The sequence below is a fragment of the Schistocerca cancellata genome, chromosome 2, assembly GCF_023864275.1.
Source record: "Schistocerca cancellata isolate TAMUIC-IGC-003103 chromosome 2, iqSchCanc2.1, whole genome shotgun sequence".
NCBI classification, from domain to species: Eukaryota; Metazoa; Arthropoda; class Insecta; order Orthoptera; family Acrididae; genus Schistocerca; species Schistocerca cancellata.
In genome coordinates, this window is record NC_064627.1 from 698104741 (window position 1) to 698125001 (window position 20261).

The following is a 20261-nucleotide window of genomic DNA, read 5'->3' on the forward strand; positions in this document are numbered from 1 at the left end:
CGTGGGTCAACTCAGCATTTTTCACATGGAAAATCATTGCAAAAAGTGAAAGAAATCACAAGTGACTCATAAATATCCAAGTACTGAGTGGGCAATAAACCTGAAACATTTGAAGCTGTAGCCTGGCACTTTATCACTCAGCCACTAAGTCACAACTAATTTTATGTACAGCCAAAAGTTCTTATGATTTTTAGTATTATGACAGATAATATTTTGTCTTCAGATTCACTGAATTTGCTCATTGTGGTTGTTAATTTAGTTTTTGTCTGTCCATGAGATTTTACCTTTGTCAGAATCTGTTGTAAACTTTTTTTATATTAACTTTGCTACTACTTCTGTCCAATCTCTGTCCTATCCATCTTATCTCTCAGAATCTTGCATAGACAGTTTATACATAGTCTCTATCCTACAATACCTGAATAGGAAGGGTCAGAATTATTTACTGTCAGGAGACTCAGGGTGTACTTAGGACTTACTTCTTATTTCATTCTGCCACACAGTTTCAACCTGACAGAAAATTTTGACAAATAGAATTGTTGGAAAACACATAGAGCACAATATCATGTGAATCTTTCCTCCAACGACGCATGTTATCCCACCTTATTACATTCTTTTCAAGGAATTTGTATACAATATTCTTCAAACTTTCTGGAAAGCAGTCAGTCATTTCGTTGCATAGTTTAGGTAACTGGTGGATGAAATAAACTACTTTGTCTGGCTCACCATTCTAATTTGTCTTTTCCTAGAGTGTTTTGAATTTTAAATAGGCATATGCCTGAGTAATTATGGGTGTGTTTTTTATGATATAGAATTTTATGTATTTATATGGAGATATTTAATCCATTACTTTAAAGTATAGCAAATAGCGACACACATTTTATTAACTGTTAATCTTTTCTAGCGCCTCCTAACTAATGGAGCTGTGTTTGAGAGCATACCGTCATCTCTTTGTCTTCCACCAGAATCCGGGCCACATCCCATATCTCTATCTGGCATTCCAAAAGAACATGGCGAACTAGAAATACTAGGTATGCTGTTATAGAATATATGTAGCTAATTATACAAATATATTGATTGCAGTGATATTAAAATCATCATTCCACCGAATGTTTTATTCGTGTGTCTTCAAGTATCAAAAATTATCCGCTCCCCTTTTGCAAGAAAACTGACAAGTTGTATGTACTGGTGCTTAAAGAAGACCATGGTCTTAACATACCTGGAGTTACAGGCTGGTATCACATTTCATCCTTGAGGTTAATAAGGCACAAAAATATGTATCCTTCTTCTTAGTACTGTGTTGGATACTCCCAAATTGCAGTCTTTCATTATGTTGTTGGGAGAGAGTTAAGTTCATCACATCCTTAGCCTTCCACAAGTTACATACACACTAGGAGTCACATCATATGAGGAGCAGCAAAAACAGAAAAGAGAGAGAAAAAAATGTTGTTGGGCATATGGTTGTCAGGTCAAACAGTTGTTTGTGTGTAGCTCGTATAGTATCTACCACACCTCAACTGTAGTGGGGTTGCTTAGATATGCCAGGTTCTGCTCGGGTCAGCCAACTTCAGTGTCAGTTTTTGTAAAAATGTCATCCACAATAAAAGATGATGATGATAACAGAATTACGAATCCAATACTATACACAAAGTCAAACAAACCTTCTCATCATCTTTCAGCTGAGGTGTCAAGATGTTTTTCAAAGTGAATTCTGAACCACCAACATATTGTTTGGAATCAATACTAAGTCTGTCCACAAGCAAAAGAATACCTATTCAAAATCATAGGTTCGTCACAAAGATGGAAAGTAAGGGGGAAGAGCAAAGATACATCCACTGATAAAATTGGCCCAGTTGTGAAGTAGAAACAGTGGTTTAGGGACCATGTGGAAAAACTAATGTTCTTTACATAGCAACTCCTCCTTGCCTGGGTCTCATCACAGTACAAAACTTGTCATTTTCCTGAACTCTCCACATGAAGGGTGACCTCACTGGTCATAAAGCTAAGAGGAGCTTTGCTGTGTTCATTAGTGGCAAATATCATGCCAAAAGCTGAGTATCAGCATGTGGTCAATTTATTAAAGTAACAAATTAATCAACACAGATAGTAAAAAGGGGGAAAGATGACCACTTATAGGGTTTGCATTCTGTGCATAAGCCAGTTCACACTTCAGTCATCAAGAGCAGTTACAAAAATCTGACAGATATCTAGAGGTGACATCCAGGAAGTCCAATAGTCTTCGTAGAGAGAACAGTACAGTGAATAAAAAGGCAAGCCACTTTGTGAAATTATCAATATGAGTAAGTGATGTGGCAGCATGGCCTTTATTTGCAGTAAGTCACAACTACGCACACGTACCACACAGATCCTGATCTGTGCTATTGTGGCCGAGCTCCAGCACCATGGTGTGCTCTCCTGTAGTTAGTCACTGCTCTCAGCTGGCTACAAACCTCTGTTGTATTATCAGTTTCAGTACCAGACACTAACACTGATGCTACTTGGATTAAATGACACTGTTACAACAGCATGTGTTTACTGTCATGGGCAGAATGAAAATCTTCTTTTTGTGGGCAGAAGACAGGAAAAGGAGAGTTGGGGGGGGGGGGGGGGGGGGCCTTCGGTGCCTCGTCAAATTAACTCTTAAACTTTCTTTTCGTCTCCTGCCCCAGAACTTAGTGGGAAGACACAAGGGTGTGCTTCTTGGCATGCTGCTCCCTCTCCATTGCAAGTTCTGTGATGTCATGTGCAAACCAATTCATGGGTTCATGCTTCCACAGGTTTTGGAGTCATTCATCTGAAGCGGTTTTTTATTTATTAGCATTCCAAAATTTGCTGTTTAGGGGAGCACAAATATGAACAGGAAGAAGAAAAGTATACCAGTGAAGTAGCTTCAGCATTGCGACCACTCCTCAAAGATAATTTTTTGTTTACATTGTCACACCCTTCTTACAAAACTTGCCAGGAACTGAAACTTCCTGGCAGATTTAAACTGTGTGCCAGACTGAGACTCGAACTCGGGACCTTTGCCTTTCATGGGCAAGTGCTTTACCATCTGAGCTACCCAAGCATGACTCTCACCCAATCCTCACAGCTTTACTTCTGCCAGTACCTCGTCTCCTACCTTCCAAGCTTTACAGAAGCTCTCCTGCAAACCTTGCAGAACTAACACTCCTGAAAGAAAGGATATTGCGGAGACATGGCTTTGCCACAGCCTGGGGGATGTTTCCAGAATGAGATTTTCACTCTGCAGTGGAGTGTGCGCTGATATGAAACTTCCTGGCAGATTTAAACTGTGTGCCGGACCAAGACTCGAACTCGGGACCTTTGCTTTTGTGGGCAAGTAGTCTACCAACTGAGCTACCCAAGCACAACCCATGTCCCATCCTCACAGCTTTACTTCTGCCAGTACCTCGTCTCCTACCTTCCAAACTTTACAGAGGCTCTCCTGCTTCCTTGCCAGGAACTGCTTGTTGGATAAATGATTCGTGTTTGAAAATGGGAAAATCACAAATTTAGAATGCTTGTTGAAGTTGTTACTTAATGCACAAAATAGTGATTTCAAAGATGCACTCAACATGCAGGAAAATCATTTTTCTATGGAAGACAGACAAAATACCAAAACTGTGCACAGCTGTTTTCTCATTCAGATTTTGGTGTTTGTGGTATTGTGGTGAAGTTTTCATATCAAACATTTGGAAATCTACTGCATACCGTTTGCCTAAGTTCAATAACTGGTTTGACATTTTTAATTTGAGTGAATCCCACATGTCACAAAAGTGGAGATGCTGACTCACAGACATGTAGAACAAAAAGACTGCTAACAAGTTAAGGTTTTGGCCAGAAAGTCTTCTACATTAGACAACTTATACACACACTTTCATGCAATGTACCTCACATTCACATGAGCAATGTCTGTGGTAGCAGCGGTCAGACTGTGAGCAGCAGCTCATGATGAGAGAAGCTATCAGAGCGGTGGGGGAAAAGCAGTGGCGGGAGTGGGAGGGATAGCAGGGTAGAGATTAGGATGGTAAAGTGCTGCTTGTGAGAGCATAGAGGGACGAGGCAGGGAGGAGATAGGGCAGCTAGGTCCTGTCATTAGGTAGACAAAAGGTGGGGGGAAAAAGTAAGATTAGATTAGATTAGATTAATTCTAGTTCCATGGATCATGAATACGATATTTCGTAATTATGTGGAACGAGTCGAATTTTCCAATACATGACATAATTAGGTTAATTTAACAACATACTTAAGTTAATATAACAACTTTATTTTTTTTGTGTTTTTTAATATTTTTTTTTCTTTCTTTTTTCTTAATTTATATCTAAAAATTCCTCTATGGAGTAGAAGGAGTTGTCATTCAGAAATTCTTTTAATTTCTTCTTAAATAATTGTTGGTTATCTGTCAGACTTTTGATACTATTTGGTAAGTGACCAAAGACTTTAGTGCCAGTATAATTCACCCCTTTCTGTGCCAAAGTTAGATTTAATCTTGAATAGTGAAGATCGTCCTTTCTCCTAGTATTGTAGTTATGCACACTGCTATTACTTTTGAATTGGGTTTGGTTGTTAATAACAAATTTCATAAGAGAGTATATATACTGAGAAGCTACTGTGAATATCCCTAGATCCTTGAATAAATGTCTGCAGGATGATCTTGGGTGGACTCCAGCTATTATTCTGATTACACGCTTTTGTGCAATAAATACTTTATTCCTCAGTGATGAATTACCCCAAAATATGATGCCATATGAAAGCAATGAGTGAAAATAGGCATAGTAAGCTAATTTACTAAGATGTTTATCACCAAAATTTGCAATGACCCTTATTGCATAAGTAGCTGAACTCAAACATTTCAGCACATCATCAATGTGTTTCTTCCAATTTAATCTCTCATCAACGGACATACCTAAAAATTTGGAATATTCTACCTTAGCTATATGCTTCTTATTAAGGTCTATATTTATTAATGGCGTCATACCATTCACTGTACGGAACTGTATGTACTGTGTCTTATCAAAATTCAGTGAGAGTCCATTTACAAGGAACCACTTAGTAATTTTCTGAAAGACAGTATTGACAATTTCATCAGTTAATTCTTGTTTCTCAGGTGTGATTACTATACTAGTATCATCAGCAAAGAGAACTAACTTTGCCTCTTCATGAATATAGAATGGCAAGTCATTAATATATAATAAGAACAACTAAGGACCGAAGACTGACCCTTGTGGAACCCCATTCTTAATAGTTCCCCAGTTTGAGGAATGTGCTGATCTTTGCATGTTACGAGAACTACTTATTTCAACTTTCTGCACTCTTCCAGTTAGGTACGAATTAAACCATTTGGGCACTGTCCCACTCATGCCACAATACTTGAGCTTGTCTAGCAGAATTTCATGATTTACACAATCAAAAGCCTTTGAGAGATTACAAAAAATCCCAATGGGTGGTGTTCGGTTATTCAGATCATTCAAAATTTGACTGGTGAAAGCATATATGGCATTTTCTGTTGAAAAACCTTTCTGGAAACCAAACTGACATTTTGTTAGTACTTCATTTTTACAGATATGTGAAGCTATTCTTGAATACATTACTTTCTCAAAATTTTTGGATAAAGCTGTTAGAAGGGAGATTGGACGGTAATTGTTGACATCAGATCTATCCCCCTTTTTATGCAAAGGTATAACAATAGCATATTTCAGTCTATAAGGGAAAATGCCCTGTTCCAGAGAGCTATTACACAGGTGGCTGAGAATCTTACTTATCTGTTGAGAACAAGCTTTTAGTATTTTGCTGGAAATGCCATCAATTCCATGTGAGTTTTTGCTTTTAAGCAAGTTTATTATTTTCCTAATTTCAGAGGGAGAAGTGGGTGAGATTTCAATTGTATCAAATTGCATAGGTATGGCCTCTTCCATTAACAGCCTAGCATCTTCTAATGAACACCTGGATCCTACTATATCCACAACATTTAGAAAATGATTATTAAAAATATTTTCAACTTCTGACTTTTTGTTCGTAAAGCTTTCATTCAATTTGATGGTAATACTGTCTTCCTCTGCTCTTGGTTGACCTGTTTCTCTTTTAATAATATTCCAAATTGTTTTAATTTTATTATCAGAGTTGCTGATTTCAGACATGATACACATACTCCTGGATTTTTTAATAACTTTTCTTAATATAACACAGTAGTTCTTATAATTTTTGATAGTTTCTGGGTCACTACTCTTTCTCGCTGTCGGATACATTTCCCTTTTCCGGTTACAAGATATTTTTATACCCTTAGTAAGCCATGGTTTGTTACAAGGTTTCTTACGAGTATATTTAACTATTTTCTTGGGGAAGCAGTTTTCAAATGCATTTACAAAAATGTCATGAAATAAATTATATTTTAAATTGGCACCAGGTTCACGGTACACCTCATCCCAGTCTAACTGCTGTAGGCTTTCCCTGAAATTTGCAATTGTTAAATCGTTGACTGAACATACTACTTTGGAGGACTGTTTAGTATTGCTGAATGGAGCTATGTCATATATTGTAACTAGCTGTGCACCATGATCAGAAAGACCATTCTCAGCAGGCTGAGCATTTATCTGGTTAAACTTATCTTGGTCTATAAAGAAGTTATCTATCAGTGAGCTGCTATCCTTTACCACCCGAGTAGGAAAATCAATAACGGGTGTCAAATTGAAAGAACCGAGTAATACTTCAAGGTCATTTTTCCTATTACCCTCTTTCAGAGAATCTACATTGAAGTCCCCACAAATAATAATTTGCTTCCCCCTGTCTGACAGATAGCACAACAAGGAGTCCAAATTTTTCAGAAATAGATGAAAATTTCCTGATGGGGACCTATATACAGTTACAATTATAAATGTGCCTTTATTTAATTTAAGCTCACAGGCACATGCTTCTATATGTTTCTCTACACAAAACTTTTTTGTTTCTATACTTTTTGCACAATGATAACTTTTGACATATATGGCAACTCCTCCTTTCTCCATATTTTCTCTCATTACATGTGCGGAGAGCTTATAACCACTTACATTTACCTTATCCATATCAGTAACAATGTGATGCTCAGACAGGCATAGTATATCTATTTCATTTTCAGCTTCTAAATCTTCTAAACAAACCAGAAGCTCATCTACTTTATTCTTTAAACTCCCAATATTTTGATGAAATATACTTACATTATTTTTAATTATACTTTTATGAGAACCTTTCCTTATTCTAACATTTGCAGTACTCTCCTGTCTGAGTTTCTCATTGTGCTTAGGCCTAGTTCCTATACCAGTGGTCACATGGTGTTCAGAGAGGCAGATTATGTCAACTGGGTTGGGTGACTTTAATTCATCAATGCAATTACCTAGGACTGGGATACAACTTGGTGGAGATAAAATTTCTGGTGATTGGTGAAAATTTATAATTGGTAGCTATGATTGGTGATCCAATGTGCTAGAATTGTGCTGTTTAATTTCTTTCCTAAACTGAAGATTTGTTTCAATCCTGACCTCTCGTAGAACTTGACATCTTTCTGTCTTACATATCCTAAAAAAGGTGCTGCTCCAACACCTGTAACCACTGGTATTTTACCATTCATGGCAGTGCCTCCCCCCCTTAAATTTCCTGCTATTACCCCAGCCAGTTTCCCCTTCCCTTTCCTGTTGAGATGTAGGCCGTGCCTGGTATAGTCCCACCTACTGAGATAATCAACAGGAACCACACCAATATGAGCCCCCGCACCCGACCCAAGCAGCCGTTCCAACTCCAAATTAACTCTCCCAACAGAAGAGTTCAAATGAGGCCGGTCATGGCGTCTCAGGACAGATACAAATTCAACATTGGTGTGTCTCGATGCCGACGCAATCTTTACCAGGTCACACTCTATACTGTACCCAGGATCTCTGTCGATGCTGTTCCCTGGCCCTCCCACAATAACCACGGTGTCTTCCCTGGTAAATCCTTTACAGAGTGAACCTAAATCCTCTGTCACCTGATCCAGACTAGCACTTGGTTTGAAAAAAATTGTGACCTGGTATTCTGGTCCTAATTCCTCCTGCAGAAGTTGGCCTACACCTCTGGCATGAGAACTGCCTAACAACAAAACTTTCTTCCTTTTCGATGACTTTCCTACATTCTTTTTCAATTTCCTATTGAAAGTTTGTTGTGTCCTGTCTACACCTACCTCTGCTTGAGCATGTGTTGTTGGAATAGAAGGCTGTGTGGCGCTGGAGTGGGAACGTGGAAACGGATAGGTGCGTAAAGCACAGTGACTAACAAAGGCCGATGCTACAAGGGTTATGATAATGTAGGCTATATTGAAGGTAGAGTTCCCACCTGCACAATTCGAGAAAAGCTAGTGATGGTAGGTAGGATCAAGCTGGCACAAGCTGTGATGCAGTCATCGAAATGAACATTGTGTTGGCCTGCATGCTCAGCAACTGGGTGGTCTACCTGTTTCTCGCCTGCAGTTTGTCAGTGGCCATTCATGCAGACAGACAGCTTGGTTGTCATGTCCACGTAGGATGCAGCACAATGGTTGCAGTTTAACTTTTACATTACATGACTGGTTTCACAGGTAGCCTTGCCTTTGTTGAGATAGGTTATGCTTGTGAATGGACTGGAGTAGTTTGTGATGGGAGGATGTACGGGCAAGTGTCACAACAGGGTCTGTTACATGGATATGAGCTTGAGGCAAGAACTTGGAAACTGGGGTTGAGTAGGGATGGATGAGGATATATGTTCAGTGTGCGGCAGAATATCACTGTGGGGGAGGCGGGAATGATAGTGGGTAGGACATTCCTCGTTTCAGGGCATGACAAGAGGTAGTCAAAACTCGGGCGGAGAATGTGATTCAATTGCTCCATTCCTAGATGGTACTGAGTCAAGAGGGGAATTATCCTCTGTGGCCAGACAGTGGGACTTCGGGGGTTGTGCATGATTGGAGAGATAAAGCATGGGAGATAGCTTTCCATAAAAGCTTGGGAGGGTAACTACAGACTGTGAAGGCCTCTGTGGTACCTTTGGTATATGTCAAGAGATACTGCTTGTCGCTACAGATGTGTTGGCCATGGGTGGCTAGGCTGTATGGAAGGCATCTTCTTGGTATTGAATGGGAGGCAGACTTCAAAGTGGAGGTACTGCTCATGACTGGTAGGTTTGATATGGACTTAGGTACTGATGTGGCCATGTTTGAGTTGAAGGTCAACAGTGAGGAATGTGTCTCGTTGGGTTGAGGAGGACCAGCTGAAGGGAATTAGGGAGGAGGTGTTGAGGTTCTGGAGGACTGTGTTTAGGATGTCCTGACCCTTGATCCAGATCACAGAGATGTCATCAGTTAATCTGAACCAGGTGAGGGATTTCGGATTCAGGGTGTTCAAGAAGGATATCTCTAGACAATCTATGAATAGATTGGCATAGGATAGCACCATGCGGAGCCCATTGTTACATGTTGTGGGGTGTTTTTTTTTTTCGAGTGTTGGGAAAGGTAGTGTTTAGTAGTGGCATCAATAGTGATGAACAGGGCACCAAGTGGTAAAAGAACAGGAACTGTAGAGAGTTGGCAGAGGAGATGGTTGTTATCTTTTATATAGCAGGGTAGGTTGCAGGTAACAGGCTGAAGGTGTTGGTCTACGAGAGCAGAGATTCTTTTAGTGTGGCACAATAACTGGCCACAATGGGGTGTCCTGGGTGTTTCAGTTTATGGACTTCAGGAAGCATGAAGATGGGATACAAGAATTTGGGATTGCACAGAGAGTGGTAGGGGTGAATAGGGAGGGAGGGAGGGAGAGAGAGAGAGAGAGAGAGAGAGAGAGAGAGAGAAGAGAGAGAGAAACTTTGGAGAGGTTCTCGGATGGTCCTAAGGATTTGAGGAGAGGCCAGAGATCTTGCTGGATTTCTGGAATGGGGTCACTGTGGCAGGGTTTGTAGGTAGACAAATTTGACAGCTGGTGGAGTCCTCCCACGGTAATCCTTGTGGTTCAAAACCACAGAGATGGAACCTTTATTAGCAAGTAGGATTATAAGGTCGGCATTAGTTCTTATAGTTCATAAATGGTGGATTGTGATTATTGCTGTCAATGTAAGGTTAGCTTGCATGTTGAGGGATTTGGGGAATGATGGTGAGGCAAGGTTTAAGGTTAAGAAATTCTGGAAAGTTAACAGGAGGTGATTTAGTGGCTGTGGTGGTGGATAATGGTGGGATGGAGGAGTGAACTTAGTCAGGCAGGATTCAACATTGGTCTGTGCTTGAATCTGATTGGTAGAGTTGGTGGCAAAAATGTGTTTCCACTTTAGGGTCTGGGAGGAGGTGCAAAGGCCTTTAACAAGTCCAGCATGATTGAATTTGGGAAAGATGCAACAGGTGAGGCCTTTGGAAAGGACTGATACTTCTATGGGACTAGCGCTTTCACAGGAAAGGTTCATGGCTGTGCTTCAGATCTTTTTCGGTTCTGGATTCTGTATGTTAGTGGGGGGAAGGGTTTGAGGGTGGGGTAAATGTAGTAGGTCTGCAAGGTAGGGTTTATCAGCTATGAGGGGATGCGCGGGGGGATTGACGGCTGTGGTAGAGGTGGTGGATAGTGATAGTCCAAGGTGCGAGTAGGTGGGGAACAGGTTGAAGGGTTTTTTGAGGTGGCATTTTATATGCTGCTCAGGTTCCTGCAGGGCAAGAGTTTGTATATGAGATGGGATACAAGAATTTGGGATTGCACAGCAGGAGAATTTTACAGATGGAAAGCAAGTATAGGAAGGAGGTCTGGGCCTGATTTACATGGCCTTGCAGGACTATGTTGGTGAGGGTTAAGGACTGGCAGAATGTGAACAGATGGAGGTCATTGTGGAAGGAGGGGTTTCTAGCTAGAAATAGGTAATTTGATGGTAAGGCCATTAGGGGTGATTCCATAGCCAGGCAAATGTTCAGGAACAGTATGTGGTACTCGGTTGTGGCAAGGGATGAAAACTTTTCTGTACTGGTGCACATGGAAGCAGCAAGGATCTTTTTTGGAGGATAAAAACTTGTAAAAATGCATGTAAAATACATGAATAACATGGAAATATGTGCAAAAAAATTTGCAGATCTATGTCAAAATAAGCAGGAAAAATCCCAAAAAGGTCAGAATGTATGAATTATGAGGAACCAAAATGAAGCCTGAGGGAGCAGGCCAATAGTGAAAGACGAAAACGAACTGAACTCAACATGAAAACACAATGAGACCAAAGATAAAAATAAATAAAAGGGCTATAATGTACGTTGCAGGTCAGTGGGGGGAATCGTATGGAGGAGGAGGAGGAGGAGGAGGAGGAGGACAGTAGATATGAGTAGATTAGGTGAGATTAGTTGTGTGAACTAGAATAAGAGAGGTGAGGAGGGCTTGGTAGGATGAGATACAAGTCTGTGTGGTACAGGGAGGTACAGATAATAACACATGAAAATATGTGAGTGGCACAGGAAGATTGATCAATTTGAAGGTCTGTGATTGCTGATATTGGTGGGAGTGTTGTTTGATATTGAGATGCAGCACCCACAATCAGTGTGGTCATTTAGCCATGTGCTGTGTTCAGGTGAGCTGATGGATACAGTATGGCTTGTAATTCAGAGCATGTGGTGCACTCTGGAAGGCAACATGTAAAACTTGGGACACAAAGGAAAGGACAGACACTAAGTGTGTAATGTGATGGGAAATACTAATAAAGGAAAGCAGCACTGGGTTAAGGAATGGAAGAAAAGCCATTGGGCAAATCAAGAAATTAATATTAATTAATGGTGTGTGACGAGGGCCTTCCGTTGGGTAGACCGCTTGCCTGGTGCAAGTCTTTCGATTTGATGCCACTTCGGCGACTTGCGCGTCGATGGGGATGAAGTGATGATGATTAGGACAACACAACACTCAGTCCCTGAGCGGAGAAAATCTTCGACCCAGCCGGGAATCGAAACCGGGCCCTTAGGATTGACATTCTGTCGCGCTGACAACTCAGCTACTGGGAGCAGACTAATCAAGAAATGGAAAATCCAGGATGGGAATATGACAATATTTTGAAAAGGATAGATTGCTACTCAGGGCTGTGGGGAAGAGGTTAGGGCAGCTAAGTGCAGTCAGTAGGTTGACAGAGAGTGGGAGGTTTTGAACTATAAGGATTACCTTGCAGAAGGACTCCACCAGCTGTCATATTTGTCCAACTACAAACCGTGCCACAGTGACACAATTCCAGAAATCCAGAGGATCTCCAGTGTCTCCTCAAATCCTTAGACCATCCTAGAACCTCTCCCCAGAGTCTATCTCTCTCATCACCCCTACCATTCCCCACACTCCACCTTCTACATGCTTCCTAAAGTCCATAAACCCAACCACCTAGGATGCCCCATTGTGGCTGGTTACTTTGCCCCCACTTAGAGAACCTCTGCTCTCGTAGACCAACCCCTTCAACCTATTACCTGCAACGTACCCTCGTACATAAAAGTTACCAACCATTTCCTCCACTGACACTCCACTGTTTCTGTTACTACCTGCTCATCACTACTGATGTCACCTCTCTTTACACTAACATCCCCAATTCCCATGGCCTTGCTGCTATTGAACACTACCTTTCTCAACACCTACAGACTCCAAACTACAACCTCTTTCCTGGTCATCATGACCAATTAATCTCCACCCACAATTACTTCTCCTTTGAAAGCGCACCAACACACCATTCTGTGCCAGCGTATTCATGGGCTGTCTAGAGGAATCCTTTCTAACCGCCTGGAATCCAAAACACCGCATCTGGTTCAGATTCATTGATGACATCTTCATAATGTGAATCGAGGGTCAGGACATTCTATTCACCTTACTCCAGAACCTCAACACATCACCCATTTGCTTCACCTGGTACTCCTCAACCTGACAAGCCACCTTCCTTGAAATTGACCTCCACCTCAAATATGGTTACATCAATACCTCCATCCATATAAAACCTATCAGCCACCAGCAATGTCTCCACTTTGACTTCTGCCACCCATTTCATGTGAAGAAGTTCCTTCCATAAAGTCTGGCCACCCATGGCCGTCACATCTGTTGTGACGAGTATTCCGTCCCAAAATATACCAAGGGTTTCACTTGTTAACATATCTTTTTGTTGTGGCTTTCTGTGTCTTAGCACCTTCACTATACGGTGAGTAGCAATCTCTCCTTTTCATGATGCTGTCATTATCCCATCTTGGATTTTCCAATACTTGGTTCAGTATGTCACAAAGACTGAACTGAACTTAAATGAGCAAATGAAGCTATTAAATGAAATTACTGACAGCAGACTTAACCACGGGTACTACTTTTCACACATCATAAGTATGGTCCACAAATATGATGACACCAGTGCATTACAGCTACATGCAGACTAAATTGGTAAATTCTGGACAAGCATTTATTAACATCATTTGATATGAAAAGAAACAAGTCAAGAGTGACTTGAGTGCTTGTAGAGACATTGGTGGTAATTTACAACTAGAATATCCGAAGGTTTTTCTACAGCATAAATCATCAGTAAGAATTGTGAATTGTGGCTTCCTCCATCTCTTGATATACATGCAGAAACATTAGGGTCTGTGTCTGTTGTGACTCGCCGATCATTCAAAGCGCCGCTGCGCAATTACGCGCGTCCCCTACGTGAGGCCGTGTCTGCCAGCCATGCAGCAGCTGCGCCACCTAAGCGGCTAGCCGAGCAGCGGCCGCTAGACTGGGACTCAGTGTTCATTCGAATGCTAACGTGTACACATGTCTTGCTTGTCAACTTACTCTGTGACTTAAATGTGTTGTGTCATTCTGAAATATATGTGTTACACTTGACGTAATAACAATTGGCGACGAGGTAGTGGATTTTTCGTTTTCACCATTGACCCACAGGGTTCCATGGCTACTGTCTAGCAACTATTGCAAAATCTCCTTGAACAGCAAACGCTTCTCACAAATGCAATTCGCGATTTCGTCGTGGCGTCAAATGCGGGGCATTTCTCGTCGTTGGCTATACCTCCTTTTCCTCCTTATGACGAGGCGGCGGAAGACTGGTTGGATTATGAAAAACGTCTTCGACAGCACTTCTTGGCATTTCATTTCACGGACGAACAACCATGTAAGTCTCTGTTCCTTTCCTGGATTTCACCTCAAATGTATCGGTTGTTGTCGCAATTGGCTCCTCTGAAGGATCCTGCGTCTTTGTCCTTTGCTGAAATGTGCTCACTTCTGTCTGTCTATTTTCAAAAGCAAACGCATGTGGTAGCCTCTCGTGTTGCCTTTTATCGTTGTCAAAAACAGCCACATCAATCCTATCGCGCTTGGGCTGCTGAACTTCAAGGCCTCAGTCGAAAGTGTCAATTTGTTACTGACGTTCACAAAGAATCCTATGCCGATTCTATGGTACGGGATGCTATTATCCGGTCGGCGCCCGACAAAGAAGTTCGGCAACGTGCCCTTCAGTTAGCGAATCTGACTCTAGATGAAGTTCTCTCCGTTGCGCAGTCTTTTGAAATTTCTCGTGCCGCTGGGGCGCAAATAGAGGTGTGGGGTGATGTTGGGGAAATACAACCTCTGTGCACTGTTGACGACGCGTGCGGCGCGTCCCCGCTGGCCGACATGGCCGCAGTGCGCTCCCACGTGCAGCCCCAGCCTAGCCGTAAACAACTCGCTAAGAAACTGCAGCAAAACCCCTGGCAACTTCCTTAATGTCCGCGGTGTTTTACGAAACATTCACGCGAGGATTGTCCCTAACGTTGGGCTGTGTGTCACAATTGCAAAAAGAAAGGTCATGTGTCTTCCGTTTGCAAACATGACACTGATTCTGATTCTGTGTTGTCTGTCGACTGCACTTCTTCCCTTTCAGGGAAGTTATTCCTCACTGTCCAAATCCTTGGTCACGATGTTCGCATGCAAGTGGATACCAGTTCTGCTGCACTATAATTAATTCTCAGACGTATCTTCAGTTGGGTTCTCCACTCCTGTCACCTGTCACTCGGCAATTACGGACGTACAATAAACAGAAGATTTCTCTCTTGGGACAGTTTAATGCTGAGGTATCTTACAAATCCGTCGTTCGCACTGTTCCCATATTTGTGGTCGACCAGAGCAACGCAGAAAATCTTTTTGGTTTCGATGCCTTTCGCGTTTTTGGGTTCTCTATAGATGACTCTGTCAATATTGTCTCTGATGCTATGCTCATGCTCAACTGGACTCCTTGTCAACGACATTTTCGTCCCTTTTTTCTCCTGGGTTAGGCCGTACAAACGACTTTGAAGATCATATCATGCTCAAACCCACTGCTCGGCCTAAGTTTTTTCGGGCTCTGCCCATTCCTGTGGCCCTTTGTGATCGGGTAAAATGGGAGTTGGATCGTCTCACTACTTCAGGGGTCTTGCTTCCTGTCACTTCCAGTGAGTGGTCCTCTCCTGTCGTTGCTAAGCCAAATGGTGATATTCATCTCTGTGGCGATTTCGAAGCCACTGTAAATGCTCAATGCCTCATCGACACATACCCTATGCCCCGTCCTGAAGAACTGTTCACTAAACTTGCTGGAGGCCAGTATTTTTCTAAAATTGACCTGTCAGAAGCTTATCATCAACTTCCTCTCGATGCTGCTTCCCGGCAGTTTCTGGTCCTTAGCACGCCTTTCTGCCTCTATCAATACCAACGCTGCCCTTCGGGGTTGCTAGCACCCCTGCTATCTTTCAGCGATTCTTGGAACAATTATTGCTCCCTATCCCTGGGTGTATCAATTACATGGACGACATTGTTGTCACTGGCTCCACCACTGAAGAACATCTTCAAAATCTCCGCACACTTTTTCATGTCTTACAGACTGCCGGTCTTAAGTGTAATCTTCAGAAATCAAAATTTTTTCAGGCATCTATCACGTACTTGGGGTTTCAACTCTCTCGGGATGGTATTCGTCCGCTTCAGCAAACTGTCCCTGCGATTGATGCCCTTCCTCGCCCTACATCTGTTAAGGAACTGCAGGCCTTCTCGGGGAAAATAGCATACTATCACAAGTTTTTACCGTCTGCGGCTTCGGTGGCTCAGCCGTTGCATCGCCTATTGCATAAAAACGTACCTTTTCACTGGTCCGTGTCATGCAAAGCGGCTTTCCAGAAACTGAAGACTGTGCTGAAACAGGCCCCGTGCCTGGCTACTTATCGACCTGGCCAACATCTTGTTCTTGCCACAGACGCCTCTCAATACGGGGTCGGTGCAGTTCTTGCGCACCGTTTTTCTGACGGTTAGGAACAACCCATTCCTGATGCCTCCAAAACGCTCACGGATGCCCAACAAAAGTATTCTCAAATTGAGAAAGAAGCTTTGGCCATTATTTATGCTCTTCATAAGTTTGATGTTTTTCTCTATGGCTCAAAATTTCATCTCTGGCGCGCCGTCATGTGTACTGGCCTGGCATCGACTCTGAAATAGCACACATGGTCGCTGCCTGCGGCCCTTGTGTGTCACAGGCCACTGCCTCGAAGTTATCTTTGTCACCGTGGCCTTCGCCTGAGGAGCCCTGGGAGCGCATTCATGCTGACTTTGTGGGACCCTTTTTAGGTACTTATTGGCTCCTCGTAATTGATGCCTACTCTAACTTTCCTTTCATTGTCCGTTGCACGTCGCCTACCACCGCAGCAACCACCAGTGCTCTCACACGCATTTTTTCTTTGGAAGGCCTCCCCTCGACTCTTGTTACTGACAATGGTCCGCAATTTGCCTCTTCCGAATTTGCGGATTTTTGTGCTCGTCACGGCGTTATGCATGTCACAGCCCCGCCGTTCCATCCACAATCCAACGGTGAGGCTGAACGACTGGTCCGCACATTTAAGGCTGAGATGCGGAAACTTCTGACTTCTTCTGCTGCTGATGTTGTGCTTCTCCAGTTTCTGGTGTCTTACCGTTTCACCCCCATGGGCGACCACAGCCCGGCATCATCTTCTGCGGCCTTCCACCTCACGGCCGCGGGTGCCTTCACTTGGCCGGTTCACCGCCGACGACCTCGTCTGAGTACGGGGATATGGCAAGCGGCCAAAATGGAGCCCAGGCCGCATCTTAAGACACCGTGGCAGACACCTGTATGAAATCCAGACGGACACGGATGTTGCAGTGCGTCATTCAGACCAGCTTCGGCCTCGTGTGCCAGCAACGCCTGTTCCGAATGCCGCTACATCATGGCTCTACCTGACGCTCGGGATCTTGGCATCTCTCAATACTCACAACGCAGCCCTCTCACCGTCATCGTGATGCCAGCACAAGAACGGACGCCACCAGGAGACGTTCCCATGCAGGAACCGGATGACCATCCTCTGTCAGAGCAAATCTACTCACCTCCTTCTCCAACGGACGCCGACATATCGCCCATGTCTCCTGTCATATCAACTGGACTTGCCGCAATGGGCAGATTGGTGCATGGAGCCCCAGCAGATTCGACCCCTATGTCTCCTGTCATTTCGACTCATTATCATCGGGGACACTTCCATCCGTACGGGAAGCCTCCTCCTCGAGACTTTTCGGCGAGTCAAACAACGCCTATGGACATTAGCCATCTCCAGGACACCTCCATCAAGACCAGTGCAACAATTTCAAAGGGGGGAAAAGTGTTGTGACTCGCCGATCATTCAAAGTGCCGCCGCACAATCACGCGTGTCCTCTACGTGCGGCGCTGTCTGCCAGCCATGCAGCAGCTGCGCCACCTAAGCGGCCAGCCAAGCAGCGGCCGCTAGACTGGGACTCAGTGCTCATTCGAATGCTAACGTGTACACATGTCTTGCTTGTCAACTTACTCTGTGACTTACATGTGTTGTGTCGTTCTGAAATATATGTGTTAAACTTGACGTTGTAACAGTGTCCAGGACACATTTCAAAAATTTACATTACAATTACAATGAGTTTTATGGTTCAGATAGCACACTGCAATGACACAAAGTCTAAAGGATCATTGACTACACTAAGAGAGCAATATCTGGGGCTCCTTGATGTAATAAAGGAGTGTTTTGTTACTTTAGTTGGGCCATACAAATTATAAAATAAAAAGCCAGATATTGAAAAAAAAAGTGTTTGTCAAAATACAGGGCTTGTTGCTTACAGGATTGTAGATCTTTTGCAGTAGGACTTGGACTGCAACACCTCAACAAGGAAGTAAAATATAGTGGCGAAAACAATTAGGGATCAGTTGAGATACCTAGGTTCTCAAGTATTGTCATTGGCAGAATGAATTAAAATGGTGTGATGTCTCTGTCAGTTCTAAGGAGTGGAGGCAACATTATTACAGTCACCGAGATAGTGGTAATAATGGAAAGTTGTTACATAGGGGGCTGGTGTTGACTTGTGTTTACTCTACCAAACGAATTACACAAGCAGTTGGGTTCAGATAGTGTAGTGAGCAGGTAATGCAATGCAACAACAATGTGACTTACCCGAAGCTATGGCATGGAGAGCCATAGGATGGTTGGAAACAGGACTGACACAGAGGGAGGTGGCTGCAGCTATTTTAGTGTCCGAAAGTGTAATTCCCAGGACCTGGACATTATTTCAGACAGGAACCATTAAAAGAAAGCAAGGCCAAGGTTGTCCATGGGTAACATCAGCAAGAGATGACTGTTATCTCCGGTTAACAGCCCATCGAGAAAGGAGGCTGAATGCAACTCAGCTGCAACGCACCCTCTAGGCAGCAACATGACACGCAGTATCAACACAAACAGTCCGAAATTACCTTTGGGAATGTGGCCTCTACCCAAGGATACCTATGGTGTGTGTCCCATTAAAAACACGACCCATTTAGGCTGTAGAAACTGGGTGGAGGAACATCAGGATTGGTGTTGCAATGAATGGCGCCAGGTGCTGTTCAGGCATGTCAGGATTTTGTGTTCAGCTGGACAATAGTCTTTCCCTCATCTGGAGAGAACATGGAACTCGGAACAATCCTGCTTACAGGCAGGAAACATCACCATTTCATTGTGGTGGACGAATGGTTTGGCAAGAGTCAGCATTGGCAGATGTACGGACCTCTATGCCATTCAGAATGGTGCTTTGACTGCTCAGAGGTATAGAGATGAGATCCTTCAACCTTTTGTTGTGTCCTACGATGGTGCCATTGGAGATGGGCTCCTTCTGGTAGACGATAACGCTCGTACCCACAGAGTTGCAATGGTGGACAACTTGCTTGAAGCTGAGGGAATTGAACGAATGGAGTGGCCAGCATGTTTGCCTGACTTAAACCTAATTGAGCATGTCTGGGATGTGCATGGCAGACGCATTGTAGCCAGACCAGCATCTTTCACAGTGGTTGCAGAGCTGGATATTGCACTGATGGAAGAATAGCCAAATATCCCTCAAGAACTGATTGATAACCTTATACTGTCCATGCCATGCAGGTGTGCACATGTACTGGCCATCTGAGGTGATCACACACAACATTAGAGGGCAGCGAGAATGACTGTTTCACTATTATGATAGCCACATGGTGCCTTGCTCTATGTAAATTCCATGTAAACCTCAAGTAAAGAGTTGAGGCAGTAAAATATCATACTGTATCACACACAAATTACAATTAAAATTGCAATTAATGTCTGATTAAAATATGTTACCATATGTCTATTGCGTACTATATCTCACCTGATCCCTTAATTGTGCTCTGCATATAAATTTCTTATTTTATTTAACTACCTGTGACCCAGCCCTGCTTTGTATGCATACCATTAAGTATTTATGGTCAGGCATATTGACTGGCATTGCGTATTGTATTAGGGGGCCATGAATAAAATTCGGAGAACAACAATAAGGAAGTGAATATCATCAGTATCATATAATTTATGCAATGTAAACAGCACACACTAGATAAGTTGTCTGGAGGTGTGATTGTCATATTTTCCATATTGAATTGGCATTTGTAGTGATGTGGAAGCATATTTACAACCAATGTATGTATTGTGTGTGTGTGTGTGTGTGTGTGTGTGTGTGTGTGTGTGTGTGTTTCAATATGTATCGGAGGGTGGCTGCCATGGGACAAATAAAAGAAGAAATAAGAAAAAACACATGGGACCTCCATGTCTAGCTCATGTTACAGCACTCCTCTTGTGAAGCTTAGTACGCACTGTGATGCACTGTTGAGTCATTGCTGTAATTCTTTGTTGTGAACTCTTTATGACACCCTTCTTCACCATACCATGCAAAGAGTTGTGTCCACATGTACGTTTGATTCAGGGAGATCGGGAAACTGAAAGTTGGGTCATTTGCTGCACTGCTCAAAGAACATACTGTATGGAA

The 20261-nt window shown here is 42.9% G+C and overlaps 1 protein-coding gene across 2 annotated transcripts in view; it reads left to right on the forward strand.

Moving 5' to 3' along the window:
* The window catches only part of LOC126162475 (protein brunelleschi), a 272584-nt gene that overhangs the window by 157439 nt on the left and 94884 nt on the right, over window positions 1-20261 (forward strand). For both annotated transcript variants that reach the window (XM_049919012.1, XM_049919011.1), the window contains exon 13: window positions 902-1028. In XM_049919012.1, coding sequence (XP_049774969.1) covers window positions 902-1028 — 127 coding nt within the window. The remainder of the gene's footprint in view (window positions 1-901; window positions 1029-20261) is intronic.